Here is a 14,013-nt window from a genome sequence, read left to right as displayed (position 1 = left end):
TCGTGAACGGGACGATGCGGCAGTGTGGACTACGAAAGTCAGTCTAATACGCTGGAAAAGGTCATGTCATCCTTACACAGTGTGGATTACCATTTTACTGTAGTAAAGTTCGTCAGCACAGGAAGTTGGTCGCCGAATTGACTTATAACCGGGATTAACGAGATATACAGGACCTCAGGGGAGCATCGCAGTGTTAGCGTCATGTGACACTGCAGGTCTTATGAGCTGCAGCGACCATCTCCGTCGCGGAGTGACTTGCGCTACTATTACAGACTGGTTTAATTATTAGTAACCACGTGTTTAAACGCATACCAGCTCTCTAAAAACATCGAAAAGTTAAGGCCTTTGTAGATTCTTTAGTTTTCATTGATATAATGATTTCAGCAGCTTGGTAAACTTTCTAATAATGTAAACTGTTTCCGAAATCTCATACTGCAGATTTTCTGCAAGAAATAAAACCGAGAAAAAAGCGTAAATTTACAATTTCGAAGAGTGAACCGCCGTCCTGAGACACAAAATACTTGAGTTATGCCTTTTAGTGATCGCCTGCGATGATCAAAAGGTGCTGATGGCCGCTAGCTATAAATGAAAGTTCGTATGGAAACAAAGAAGAAAGTAAATATCTTGATCGCTGTCGTTTTCGAGACAGACTGTAAGTACCCATTTCCAAACGATCATTTTTAACATATAGGTGTTCGTTACGAAGAACAGAAAGAACATCCGTGTCTCCCCTCCCTCCAGCACTGGGGGAACAGCTGGAATGGAACTTGGATGTAGGTTCGTTCACTTGGTTCACTTAAGCGGTAAGTGCAAGATTTGTCTGACGTCTGATGATAGTCACGGAGGAATGTGGAAGGTGCCAAGTGCCAGTGTTCTTTATCTGATCATAGGTATTCGGACCCCTCTTAGTGGACATTAATGTGGCGTATGTCCAGATTTTGTCTTGCTGCCAGCTTGAAATCGGCTGGGGACATTACCAATGAGGCGTCTGAATAGCTGAGACCAGAGAAGGCAGTCATGGTTGACGATGGTGTCTGGAGCGAAGTCGACTCATGTAAAAGGTGTTCCAGTGGGCTCAAATCGAGATTCTAGTTCATTTAAGGAATGTTACTGTGCACAAACCATTGCTTCACAGATGCTGATTTATGACAGGATGCTTTGTCATGATGACACAGTCATCATCACGGATCATATCGTTTCATGTTTGGTGTTTTATTAAGCGCAATAAGGTTATCATTCCCTAACCCAGAAAAAAAACGTCTACCTACTCCGCACTTCACTGCTGACACTACACATGACGGCAGTTAAAGTTCTCCAGGCATTCACCTAACACAAACCCTTCCATCGGGTTGTCACAGGGTATAGCGTGATGCGTCACTCCAAACCACTCGTTTGCATTCATCCAATGTCCAGTGGCTTCTGTCCTTAGACCTTCTCAAGCAACGCGTATCATTCAGAACAGAAACGTCTGGTTTATGAGGAGCTGCTCGACCATCGTACTTCATTCTTTCCAAGTCCCTATTCATATTCATTGTACTAGATGGAGTCCTCGTAGCAGTCTACAACTCAAGAGTAGTTTTTTCCGCTTGTTCCATGCGATTTTGTACGCCCTCCTCTGCAGTGCTCCACGACCCCTTTCCGTCTGTACCCAAGGAATTCCTGGTCTGGGTTTAGCTGTGGAGTTTCTTCACGTTTCCACTTGAAATTCGCATCACCAACGGTTCGACTTGAGCAATTTTACACTGGAGAGCCGAAGTACCTGATACCCCTGTCTAATATCATGTGCCCCCAGTGAGGACGCAGAAGTGCCGCAACACGCCGTGGCATGGAGTCGACTGATGTCTGAAGTAGCGCTGGAGGGAACTGACACCATGAATCCTTCAGGGCTGTCCATAAATCCGACAGAGTATGAGGGGGTGGAGATCTCTTCTGAACAGCACATAGCAAGTCATCTCAGACATGCTCAATAATGTTCATTCCTGGGACTTTGGTGGCCAGTGGAAGTGTTTAACCTCAGAATAGTGTCGCTGGAACGACTCTGCAGCAAATCTGGACGTGGGAGTGTGGCATTGTCCTGCTGGAATTGCCCAAGTCTGTCTAAATGAACAATGGACATGAGTGGATGGAGGTGGTCAGAGAGGATTGTTACGTACATGTCACCTGTCAGAGCCGTATCTAGACGTATCAGGGATCCCATATCACTCCAACTGCACACGCCGCACACCATTACAGAGCCTCCATTGCTTGAAATGCCCCCTGCTGACATTCAGGATCCATAGACTCACGAGGTTGTCTCTATACCCGTGCACGTCCATCCGCTCGATACAATTTGAAACGAGACTCGTGGGACCAGGAAACATGTTTCCAATCATCAATAGTCCAATGTCGGTGTTGACGGGCCCAGGCGAGGCCTAAATGTTTGTGCTCTCCAGTCATAAAGATCTCCGATAGCCCACATCGACCATGTTTCGTTGAACGATTTCCACGCTGACACTTGTTGATGGCGCAACATTGAAATCTGCAACAATTTCCGTAAAGGTTGCACTTCTTTCACGTTGAACAATTCTCTTCAATCGTCGTTGGTCTCGTTCTTGCAGGATCTTTTCCGGTCACAGCGATGTCGCAGATTTGATGTTTTACCCGATTCCTGATATTCACGGTAGACTCGTGAAATGGTCGTACGGGAAAATCCCCGTTTCATCGCTACTTCGGAGATGCTGTGTCATTGCTCGTGCCCCGACTATAACACCACGTTCAAACTCACTTAAATCTTGATAAACTGCCATTGTAGCAGCAGTAACCGATCCAACAACGTCGCCAGACACTTGTTGCCTTATATAGGCGTTTAAGACCGCGGCGTCTTATTCTGTCTCTTTACATATCTCTGTATTCGAATACTCATGCCTACACTAGTTGACGCTATACCAGTCGGCGCTTCAGTGGATAAAAGCTGATGGATTTGTTGCTGAAATGACACACAGTGAGTAGTCCACGTTTCAAGTCATTAAGCTCCTCTCCCTCACCAATTGTGCTGTTAGTGCTTCCCTACTTACAATACTCCCTCCTTCCTTTCATACCGGCGGATCCGCGTCAAAAACATCTACTGATCAGTTCCGAATATCACAGGAGTGCCGAATACACTTGATCTCATAGCGAATATTAGAAACGATGATTAGTTAAATTTATTTATTTTATGTTATTAATTTACTTCGAATTCATCCGCATCTACATCTACATGATTGCTCTGCAACTCACAATTAAGTGCCAGGCAGAGTGTTCATCGGGCCATCTTCAGGTTACTACTCTACCGTCCGCCTTTCGAATAGCGCGCAGCAAGAAAGAACATTTATATTTTTCCGTGTTGGCTCTGATTCTCACATTTATTATGACGATCATGTCTACCTTTGTATGTGGACGCCAACCAACTATTTTCACACTCTGAGAAGAAAATTGGTGACTGAAATTTCGTTAGCAGATCCTACCGCAGTTCGTGAATCCTATCCGCGGCATTCTCTCCCTTATTTCGCGATAGTACAAAACCTTCTGAATGTCCTTTGTCAATCCTATCTGGTACGGACCCCTCACTACACAGCAATACTCCAGAAGATGGCTGACAAGTGTAGTGTAAGCAGTCTTTTTAGTAAACCTGTTACAGAATGAAATTTTCACTCTCCTGCAGAGCGTGCGCTGATATGATAGCTCCTGGCAGATTAAAAATGTGTGTCGGACCGATACTCGAACTCGGAACATTTGTCTTTCGCGGACAAGTGCTCTACCATCTGGGCTACCCAAGCACGATTCACGACCCGTCCTCACAGCTTTAATTCCAGCGGTACCTCGTCTCCTGCCTTCCAAACTTCACAGAAGCTCTGCTGCAGACCTTGCAGTTCTAGCACTCTTGGTAGAGCGCAAACTCGGCTACAGAGTGAAAATTTAATTCTGGAAACCTCCCCCAGGGTGTGGCTAAACCGTATCTCCGCCATATACTACCTTCCGGGAGTGCTAGTTCTGCAAGGTCTGCAGGAGAGCTTCTGTGAAGTTTGGAAGGTAGGAGACGAGGTACTGGTGGAATTAAAGCTGTGAAGATTAGTCGTGAGTTGTGCTTGCGTAGCTCAGGTGGCAGGTCACTTGCCCGCGAAAGCCAAAGATCTCGAGTTCGAGTCGCGGTCCCGACAGACAGTTTTAATCTGCCACGAAGTTTCAAACCTGTTACAGTTTGTAAGTGTTCTGCTAATAAATCTAAGTCGGTGGTTTTCTTTTCCCGCAAAACTGTCTATGTGTTGGTTCCAGTTTAAGTTATTCGTAATTACAATCCCTAAGCTTTTGGTTGAGTTTACAGCCTTCAGATCTGTGTGATTTATCACGTAACCGATATCTAGTGAATTTCTTTTAGTTCTCATGTGGATGATTTCACACTTTTCATTATTTAGAGTCAATTGTCATTTTTCGCACCATGAAGGTATCTTGTCTAATTCATTTTGCAATTCATTTTGAGCACCTGATGACTTTACAAGGCGGTAAATGACAGCATCCTCTGGAAACACTCTAAGACGGCTGCTCAGATTGTATCCAAAATAGTTTATTCAGATCAGGAACAGTAGGAGGCCTGTAAGGCTTCCCTGGGGAGCGCCAGATATATTACATCTGTTTTACTCTAAGATTTTCTTTAAGTTATTACGAAATGTGACACGAATCCCATCACACAACTGAGACGATACGGAATAGGTGGGCAATATGATTAGAAGTCGCTTGAGACGAACGTTGACAAAAGCGTTCTGGAAATATATAAATATGGAATCTGATGTCCCTTGTCAATAGCACTCATCAGTTCGTAAGCGTAAAGAGCTAGATGTGTTTCACAAGAGCGACATTTTCTGAATCCGTGTTGGAGATTTGTCAAAAATTAGAGTGTATTTAGAACTGTGCAACCTTCCGTAGCGCACGAATGGTGGAAACTGGCAAAAGCTTCAAATGGTGTGCGCTTTTGTCTCTCCATTCCAAACGGTGGGGGTGAACGAGGGAAGGAGAAGGAGAGGGGGCGAGGTTGACACGTGCATGGATGGTCCGCTTAGCCGCAAGTGACTTCGCTTACTGCTTTGTTTTGCTACTGCTGGCGGCTGAATAATTAATTTTGTATGACGTGCTGTAATTTGCTTCTCAGTTGGCAATCTGTCGAATTGGTTTAACGACAAACTTTTGAAATTCTTGGAGGATTGTCTTGTAGTTTTTTTCTTTCCAGTTTAATTAATTACGTCTGTTACACAGACTGATTGAAATGGGAATTAAGTGCAATTTTGAACTATAAAGCAAACGTGAACGAAAATAGTAAGCCGAAGTGATATCTTAATTTCATCCATCCCAGATGATCCTGCAACTGTCTCAACGGCGATTTAAGTGATAACATTACTACACCACTTATTTTATTTATGCGTAAAACGAAGTACTCCAAAAAGTTGTTCTTAACTGAAAGTATCGTAATTTTTTTTAGAATGAAGTGTATAAGTGTATGAATCATTCGCTCATTCTTTCCTGCACTCATACTCTTACAATCTCACTATGATAGGAAAATTTGAAAAATGGATATCTCGAAAAATTGGACAGTATTGATACACGGTGGTGGTTTTGTAGATCTAATAAAAGATTACCTTCCTTCTTGAACACGTAGAAATTCACACGCATACAAAGTGTTTCGTTCCATTGGTGATAAGATAATATACACATACTATTATTGTATGGATGGTCAAAAAGTTGTGATACAGTCCTAGAAGAGAGAAATACTTCTCAAATGTTTGTGAAAAAATTATTAGATTCACTGTTGTTAACGGAAACGGAACTTCAGCCATCAATCCTTTCATTAAGTACACATAATATATACAGCTGATACTTAGATGTCCATGTCCCTTCACAAGAGCTTAAAGGAAATAATTGTTCCTTTACCTCTATGGAAGTAACTCCACACGTAACTCAAATTATGTTTCAGACTTTTTATGTGCTTTCCTTGCAGATTTTGATATTATCTCTCAGGTTCAGGGTGTTTTGCCGAGTTATTGTTTCCATTATATGTATAAAGCTGAAACAATAGCTCGGCAGAACACCCGGAATCACACTATTAAGAATATGCTACTATACTGGAATCTCGTACTACCAGCGATGAATGACAAGTTGTCATTAACTGTAGATCTTTAATTTCCTCCTCTTCAGGAATAGAATGAGCGACTGGAGAAATACAGATGATCTTCTGTTATAAATGAATTTATTAAAGTTACCTTCAATGTTATCAACATAAAAAAGTCTCATCTATATCTATATCATACTCAGCATGCCACTATATGTGCGTGGAAGAGGAGTTTTCAGTGTTCATCAATTGCTTTTCTGTTTCACTCTCAAATAGAGCGAGGGAAAAACGACTGTCTATACGGGCCTTATGATATTGTGTGTTGGCGGCAGTGGAGTTGTTCTACAGTGAGCCCAAGTGCGGATTCTCTAAAATTTATCGATAGTGCTCCTCGAAAAGAACTTCGTCTTCCCTCCACTGATTCCCATTTGAGTTCTCGCAGCTGCTCCGTAATACTTGCTTGCTGATGGAACCTACCGGCAACAAATCAAGCAGTTCGCCTCTGATCTGCTTCGACGTCTTCCTTTAATCCGGCCTGGTGCGGATCCCAAACACTCGAGCAGTGCCCAACAATGGGTCGCACTAGAGTCCTACATGCGGTCTCCTTTACGGATGGACCACACTTTCCTAAAATTCTCCCGATAAACCGAAGTCAACTATTCGCCTTCCCTACTACAAGTCTTACTTGCTCATTATATTTCATATCGCTTTTCAGCGTTACGCCCAGATATTTAATCGACGTGAGCGTGTCAAGATGCGCCCAAATAGTCCTGTATTCCAAAGTTATGCGTTTGTTTTCCCTACTCATCTGCATTAACTTACATTTCTCTACATTTAGAACTAGCTGCGAATTATCACACCAGCTAGAAATTGTGTCTAAATCATCATGTAGGCCTACCCTCCTACAGTCATTTAACGAAGACACCTTACCGTACAACACGGCATAATCAGCAAACAACAGCAGATTGCTGATGCACATCCTGTCCGTCAGATCACTTATGAATACAGAAACTAACGGCGGTACTATCACACTTTCCCGGGGCTCACCTGACGATGTCCTTCATTCTGATAAACACTCGCCGTCGAGTACAACAGAAGAGGTTCTAGAATAATGTTTTCACTCTACAACGGAGTGTACGCAGATATGAAACTTCCTGGCAGATTAAAACTGTGTGCCGAACCGAGACTCGAACTCGGGACCTTTGCCTTTCGCGGGCAAGTGCTCTACCTATTGAGCTACCCAAGCACGACTCACGCCCGTCCTCACAACTTTAATTCCGCCAGTACCTCGTCTCCTACCTTCCAAACTTTACAGAAGCTCTCCTGCGAACCTTGCAGAACTAGCACTCCTGAAAGAAAGTATATTGCGGAGACATGCCATAGCCACATCCTGGGGGTTGTATCTATAATGAAATTTTCACTCTACATTGGAGTGTACGCTGATATGAAACTTCCTGGCAGATTACGATCTGTGTGCCGGACCGAGACTCGAACTCGGGACCTTTGCCTTTCGCGGGCAAGTGCTCTACCAACTGAGCTACCCAAGCACGACTCACGCCCCGTCCTCACAGCTTTAATTCCGCCAGTACCTCGTCTCCTACCTTCCAAACTTTACAGAAGCTCTCCTGCGAACCTTGCAGAACTAGCACTCCTGAAAGAAAGGATATTGCGGATACATGGCTTAGCCACTGCCTGGGGGTTGTTTCTAGAATGAAATTTTCACTCTACAGCGGAGTGTACGCTGCAAGGTTCGCAGGAGAGCTTCTGTAAAGTTTGGAAGGTAGGAGACGAGGTACTGGCGGAATTAAAGCTGTGAGGACGGGGCGTGAGTCGTGCTTGGGTAGCTCAGTTGGTAGCACTTGCCCGCGAAAGGCAAATGTCCCGAGTTCGAGTCTCGGTGCGGCACACAGTTTTAATCTGCCAAGGTAGTTTCAGAATAAGTTCTGTTACTTAAGACGTCTTCGAGCTACTCACATCCATGGATAAGACATTAAAATTCGTTTAATTTCATCGTATAAAGTTATTATTATTTGCCTATAAGAAGAATGACAAAATTGTTATTTGAGTGCAAGATTGTAAATGAAATGTAGAAGGGGTTGTCATATTTCTGTTTACAATCTCTTATTATGTTGTTGTGTTAGTCTTCAGTCCTGAGACTGGTTTGATGCAACTCTCCATGCTACTCTACCCTGTGCAAGCTTCTTCATCTCCCAGTACCTACAGCAACCTACATTCTTCTGAATCTGCTTAGTGTATTTATCTCTTGGTCTCCCTCTACGATTTTTACCCTCCACCCTGCCTTCCAATACTAAATTGGTGATCTCTTGATGCCTCAGAACATGTCCTACCAACCGCTGCCTTCTTCGAGTCAAGGTGTGCTACAAATTTCTCCTCTACCGAATTCAGTTCAATACCTCCTCATTAGTTATGTGATTTACCCATCTAATCTTCAGCATTTTTCTGTAGCACCACATTTCGAAATCTTCTATCTCTGCTCGTCCAAACTATTCATCGTCCACGTTTCACTTCCATACATGGCCACACTCCATACAAATAGTTTCAGAAACGACTTCCTGACACTTAAATCTATAATCGATGTCAAAAAATTTCTCTTCTTCAGAAACGTTTTCCTTACATTGGCAGTCTACATTTTATAACCTTTCTACTTCGACTGTCATCAGTTATTTTGCTCCCAAAATAGCAAAACTCATTTCCTAATCTATTACCCTCAGCATCAACCGATTTAATTCGACGACATTCCATTATTCTCGTTTTGCTTTTGCTGATGTTCATGTTACATCCTCCTTTCAGGACAATGTCCATTCCGTTCAGCTGCTCTTTCAGGTCCTTTGCTGTCTCTGACAGAATTACAATGCCATCGGTGAACCTCAAAGTTTTTATTTATTCTCCATGGATTTTAATACCTACTCCGAATTTTTCTTATGTTTCCTTTACTGCTTGCCCAGTATACAGATTGAATAACATCGGTGATAGGCTACAACCCTGTCTCACTCCCTTCCAAACTACTGCTTCCCTTTCATGCCCCTCCACTCTTATAACTGCCATCTGGTTTCTGTACAAATTGTAAATAGCTTTTTGCTCCCTGTATTTTACCCCTGCCACCTTTAGAATTTGAAACAGAGTATTCCAGTCAACATTGTCAAGAGCTTTCTCTAAGTCTACAAATGTTAGAAACGTAGGTTCTACGGAATCCAAATTGATCTTCCCCGACGTCGGCTTCTAACAGTTTTTCCATTCGTCTGTAAAGAATTTGTGTTAGTATTTTGCAGCCGTGGCTTATTAAACTGATAGTTCGATAATTTTCACATCTGTCAACACGTGCTTTCTTAGGGATTTGAGTTATTATATTCTTCTTGAAGTCTGAGGTTATTTCGCCTGTCTCATACATCTTGCTCACCAGATGGTAGAGTTCTGTCAGGGTTAGCTCTCCCAAGACTATCAGTAGTTCTAATGGAATGTTGTCTACTCCCGGTGCCTTGTTTCGACTCAGGTCTTGCAGTGCTCTGTGAAACTCTTCACGCAATATCATATCTCCTATTTCATCTTCATCTGCATCCCCTTCCATTTCCATAATATTGTCTTCAAGTACATCACCCTTGTACAGACCCTCTATATACTCCTTCCACCTCTTTGCTTTCTCTTCTTTGCTTCGAACTGGGTTTCCATCTGGGCTCTTGATATTCATACAAATGGTTCTCTTTTCTCCAAAAGTCTCTTTAATTTTCCTGTAGGCAGTATCTATTTTACCCCTAGTGAGATAAGCCTCTACATCCTTACATTTGTCCTCTAGCCATTCCTGCTAAGCCATTTTGCACTTCCTGTAGATCTCATTTTTGAGACGTTTCTATTCCTTTTTGCCTGCTTCATTTACTGAATTTTTATATTTTCTCCTTTCATCAGTTCAATTCAATTTATCTTCTGTTACTCAAGGTTTCTACTAGCCCTCGTCTTTTTACCTACTTGATCCTCTGCTGTCATCTCTATTTCATCCCTCAAAGCTACCCATTCTTCTTCTACAGTATTTCTTTCCCCCATTCCTGTCAATCGTTCCCTAATGTTCTCCCTGAAACTCTCTACAATCTCTGATTATGTCCGTTTATCCAGATCTCATCTCCTTAAATTCCCACCTTTTTGCAGTTCCTTTAGTTTTAATTTACAGTTCATAACCAATAGATTGTGGTCAGAGTCCACATCTGCCCCGGAAATGTCTTACAATTTAAAACCTGGTTCTTAAATCTCTGTCTTACCATGATATAATCTAGCTGAAACCTTGGAGTATCTCCAGGCCTCTCCCATGTATACAACCTTCTTTTTATGATTCTTGAACCAAGTGTTAGCTACGATTATGTTATGCTCTGTGAAAAATTCTCTTATTTTATTGTCCTGAATATGAAATATTAAAAGTTATGCGTTTTAATAGTGAGCACAGAAGCAACAAGCAGAAATTTACCTAAATTATGAAAATCATCCTCCTTTTTTAAACAACTTTTATAATACATATCAAAGCAAGAGAGTCGTACAAGAATTACTGAATGTATGACGCACTGAGCTTCGCGTTGCGCGACAGAAATCGCTTCTAACATAATGTCATGCTACTCTCTGTAAATCATTCTTTCACACATTTGTGGCGGCTCCCGGTCATAAAATATACAGACAACTGCAACGACTGGATGAAAATAAAAAAAATCCACCAAATCACTGATGAACGGTTTCTCATTGACTGACAAGAAAGTGGTTGAATAAGAGAAAAAGGAATAGTCTGAGACGTGACCTAACAGGTGCGCTGCACAGTGCGGGCACTGCACGTCAGAGGAACTGGTCACACTCAGTAGATCATATGTAAACGAAATTATCACCATCAACGCCTCGCCTGTGTTGACTGTGGAAAGTGAACGACACTCACGAGTTGGGGTGCTCCACATGCCTCTCGGAGAACGGGTCGTAGTCTGAGGCATCCTGCTGTTTCTTCACAGTCGGCTTCGTCGTCAGCTGCACCCTGAAACAAGAGCAGGCTGTGACTAAAAAGAATAAAAGTGCTCCAGGAAAAAGTTAGGTCATGTTTATCGACTAGCGACAGGAAAACCTTTCAGTCATAGTGTGATGTAATAGGGAAGCATAGGAAACTGACGTCAGAAACTCATGCACAACGAGGAAATTCGAGGAGAGTATTCAATCAGTCGTACAATACTGAGGACACGAGACAATTTAATTAAGGAAAGGAGAAAATAAATACGTGGAACAAACGAAGCCGGCAAAAGGGAACACAGATATCTAAGAAATGAAACTGGCAAAAGTACAAAAGCATTAAGCAGGAATGGCTTAAAGTCAAAAATAAAGTTGAATGTGCATCCACGAATGTGGGAAATGTGGACGTTACGTGTAGGAGAATTAAAGCGATCTTTTTATGGGAAAGTGAAGCACTTGCGTGAAAATTTACAGCTCAGATGTCAATGCAACACTAAGTCAAGAGTGGAATGCTCAGAAGCAGATATATAAGAAGCCTTTACAAGGGTAATCAACTTGTAAACAATTTTATAGAAAGTATATGAAGATCTGAAGGAGGTTATAAGGAGAACTTGACGGAGAACTGGATGACCTAAGACCTAATTTAAAATAAGGCCCCTGGAGTAGATACCACTCCTTCAGAATTACTGAGGTGCTTGGAAGAACATTATTATTATTATTATTATTATTATTCCCAGTTTTACAACATATTTATACTTTTTTGGTAATCCAGTATTCTTTGTTGCCATCTACATCTACATCCATACTCCGCAAGCCACCCGACGGTGTGTGGCGGAGGGTACCTTGAGTACCTCTACCGGTTCTCCCTTCTGTTCCAGTCTCGTATTGTTCGTGGAAAGAAGGATTGTCGGTATGCTTCTGTGTGGGCTCTAATCTCTCTGATTTTATCCTCATGGTCTCTTCGCGAGATATACGTAGGAGGGAGCAATATACTGCTTGACTCTTCGGTGAAGATATGTTCTCGAAACTTTAACAAAAGCCCGTACCGAGCTACTGAGCGTCTCTCCTGCAGAGTCTTCCACTGGAGTTATCTATCATCTCCGTAACGCTTTCGCGATTACTAAATGATCCTGTAACGAAGCGCGCTGCTCACCGTTGGATCTTCTCTATCTCTTCCATCAACCCTATCTGGTACGGATCCCACACTGCTGAGCAGTATTCAAGCGGTGAGCGAACAAGCGTACTGTAACCTACTTCCTTTGTTTTCGGATTGCATTTCCTTAGGATTCTTCCAATGAATCTCAGTCTGGCATCTGCTTTAGCGACGATCAACTTTATATGATCATTCCATTTTAAATCACTCCTAATGCGTACTCCCAGATAATTTATGGAATTAACTGCTTCTAGTTGCCGACCTACTATTTTGTAGCTGAATGATAAGGGATCTATCTTTCTATGTATTCGCAGTACATTACACTTGTCTACATTGAGATTCAATTGCCATTCCTTGCACCGTGCGTCAATTCGCTGCAGATCCTCCTGCAATTCAGTACAATTTTCCATTGTTACAACCTCTCGATACACCACAGCATCATCCGCAAAAAGCCTCAGTGAACTTCGGATGTCATCCAGAAGGTCATTTATGTATATTGTGAATAGCAACGGTCCTATGACACTCCCCTGCGGCACACCTGAAATCACTCTTACTTCGGAAGACTTCTCTCCATTGAGAATGACATGCTGCGTTCTGTTATCTAGGAACTCTTCAATCCAATCACACAATTGGTCTGATAGTCCATATGCTCTTACTTTGTTCATTAAACGACTGTGGGGAACTGTATCGAACGCCTTGCGGAAGTCAAGAAACACGGCATCTACCTGTGAACCCGTGTCTACGGCCCTCTGAGTCTCGTGGACGTGGCCCGTTGTCTCAGCCTTCCTTCCTTGGCTATCTCTCCTCTGAAATCATTGTCCCATATCCATACCACATGATTTGTTTTTCTTCCACAAAATCAATAACAGTATTTGTTACATCCATTTTCTTCCTGATGACTTTATTTCTTTCCTCTTTTTCCACTTGAATACGCCTGCAAACCGTCTCCACAAGCCCATCTCAGCTGCCATCAATATTCTTATTAATTTCGATTTCACTGTTGATACGATGGGTGCTGATAAGTCCTTAGATTTTCCTAGTTGTAATGAACTTAGATTAATTCTCATTTGTTTTGGCATTGAGGTTTGCTATTTACATTAAATGTGATCGTAATTACGTACCAGTAACATTGGGTTTAATTGTTCTGTGCAGGTTTGAGTTAACATGTCGCTAGCAAATAGAGAATTATGCTGCGATTATGTATCTTTCTCTGAAAGAGAACACCACCAAAGAAATTTGTGATGATGCGTCTGATATATTGGCTGATAGCTCCCCCTCCTTTTTCACTATAAAGAACTGCCTTCCTGCATTTCAAACACCTCGCTTCAGCACTGAAGGTGAAAAGCGTCCTGGAAGCCCAGCTCACCAATTCCATAAACCGTGGATGCTGTTCACCCCATGATCCTGGATGGTAGGAGTATAACTGCTAAAATGATAACAGAGACCTTGGGCATATCCCGAGAACGTGTCCATCATATTATTCAAGATATTTTGGACATGAGAAAGCTCTCAGCCAAACGGGTTCCCAAATGTCTCAATGCAGACCAAAAGCGTGAACGAATGATTGGTTCACAGTCCATTGTGGTCCAATTTCGCCGGGATTCTATGGGATTTTTGGATCGTTTCGACACCATGGATGAAACATCGATGTACATTTATAATCCAGAGACCGAAGAACACTCCATGGTTCTTCACGTCCAAAGAAGTTCAAGACATAAAGATCACCGTCTTTTCACGTAAAGGTGCAATACTACTTATT

General features: G+C 42.4%; 1 protein-coding gene across 1 annotated transcript in view; it reads right to left on the bottom strand.

Moving 5' to 3' along the window:
- LOC126474310 (proton-coupled amino acid transporter-like protein pathetic) overlaps positions 1-14,013 on the bottom strand; it is a 129,911-nt gene that overhangs the window by 109,244 nt on the left and 6,654 nt on the right. The window contains exon 2 of the mRNA XM_050101776.1: positions 11,040-11,132. Coding sequence (XP_049957733.1) covers positions 11,040-11,132 — 93 coding nt within the window. The remainder of the gene's footprint in view (positions 1-11,039; positions 11,133-14,013) is intronic.

Source organism: Schistocerca serialis, chromosome 4 (assembly GCF_023864345.2).
Source record: "Schistocerca serialis cubense isolate TAMUIC-IGC-003099 chromosome 4, iqSchSeri2.2, whole genome shotgun sequence".
In the NCBI taxonomy this organism is placed as follows: domain Eukaryota; kingdom Metazoa; phylum Arthropoda; class Insecta; order Orthoptera; family Acrididae; genus Schistocerca; species Schistocerca serialis.
The sequence above is the reverse complement of the archived record's forward strand: the minus strand, read 5'-3'. Positions and strand labels throughout refer to the sequence as shown.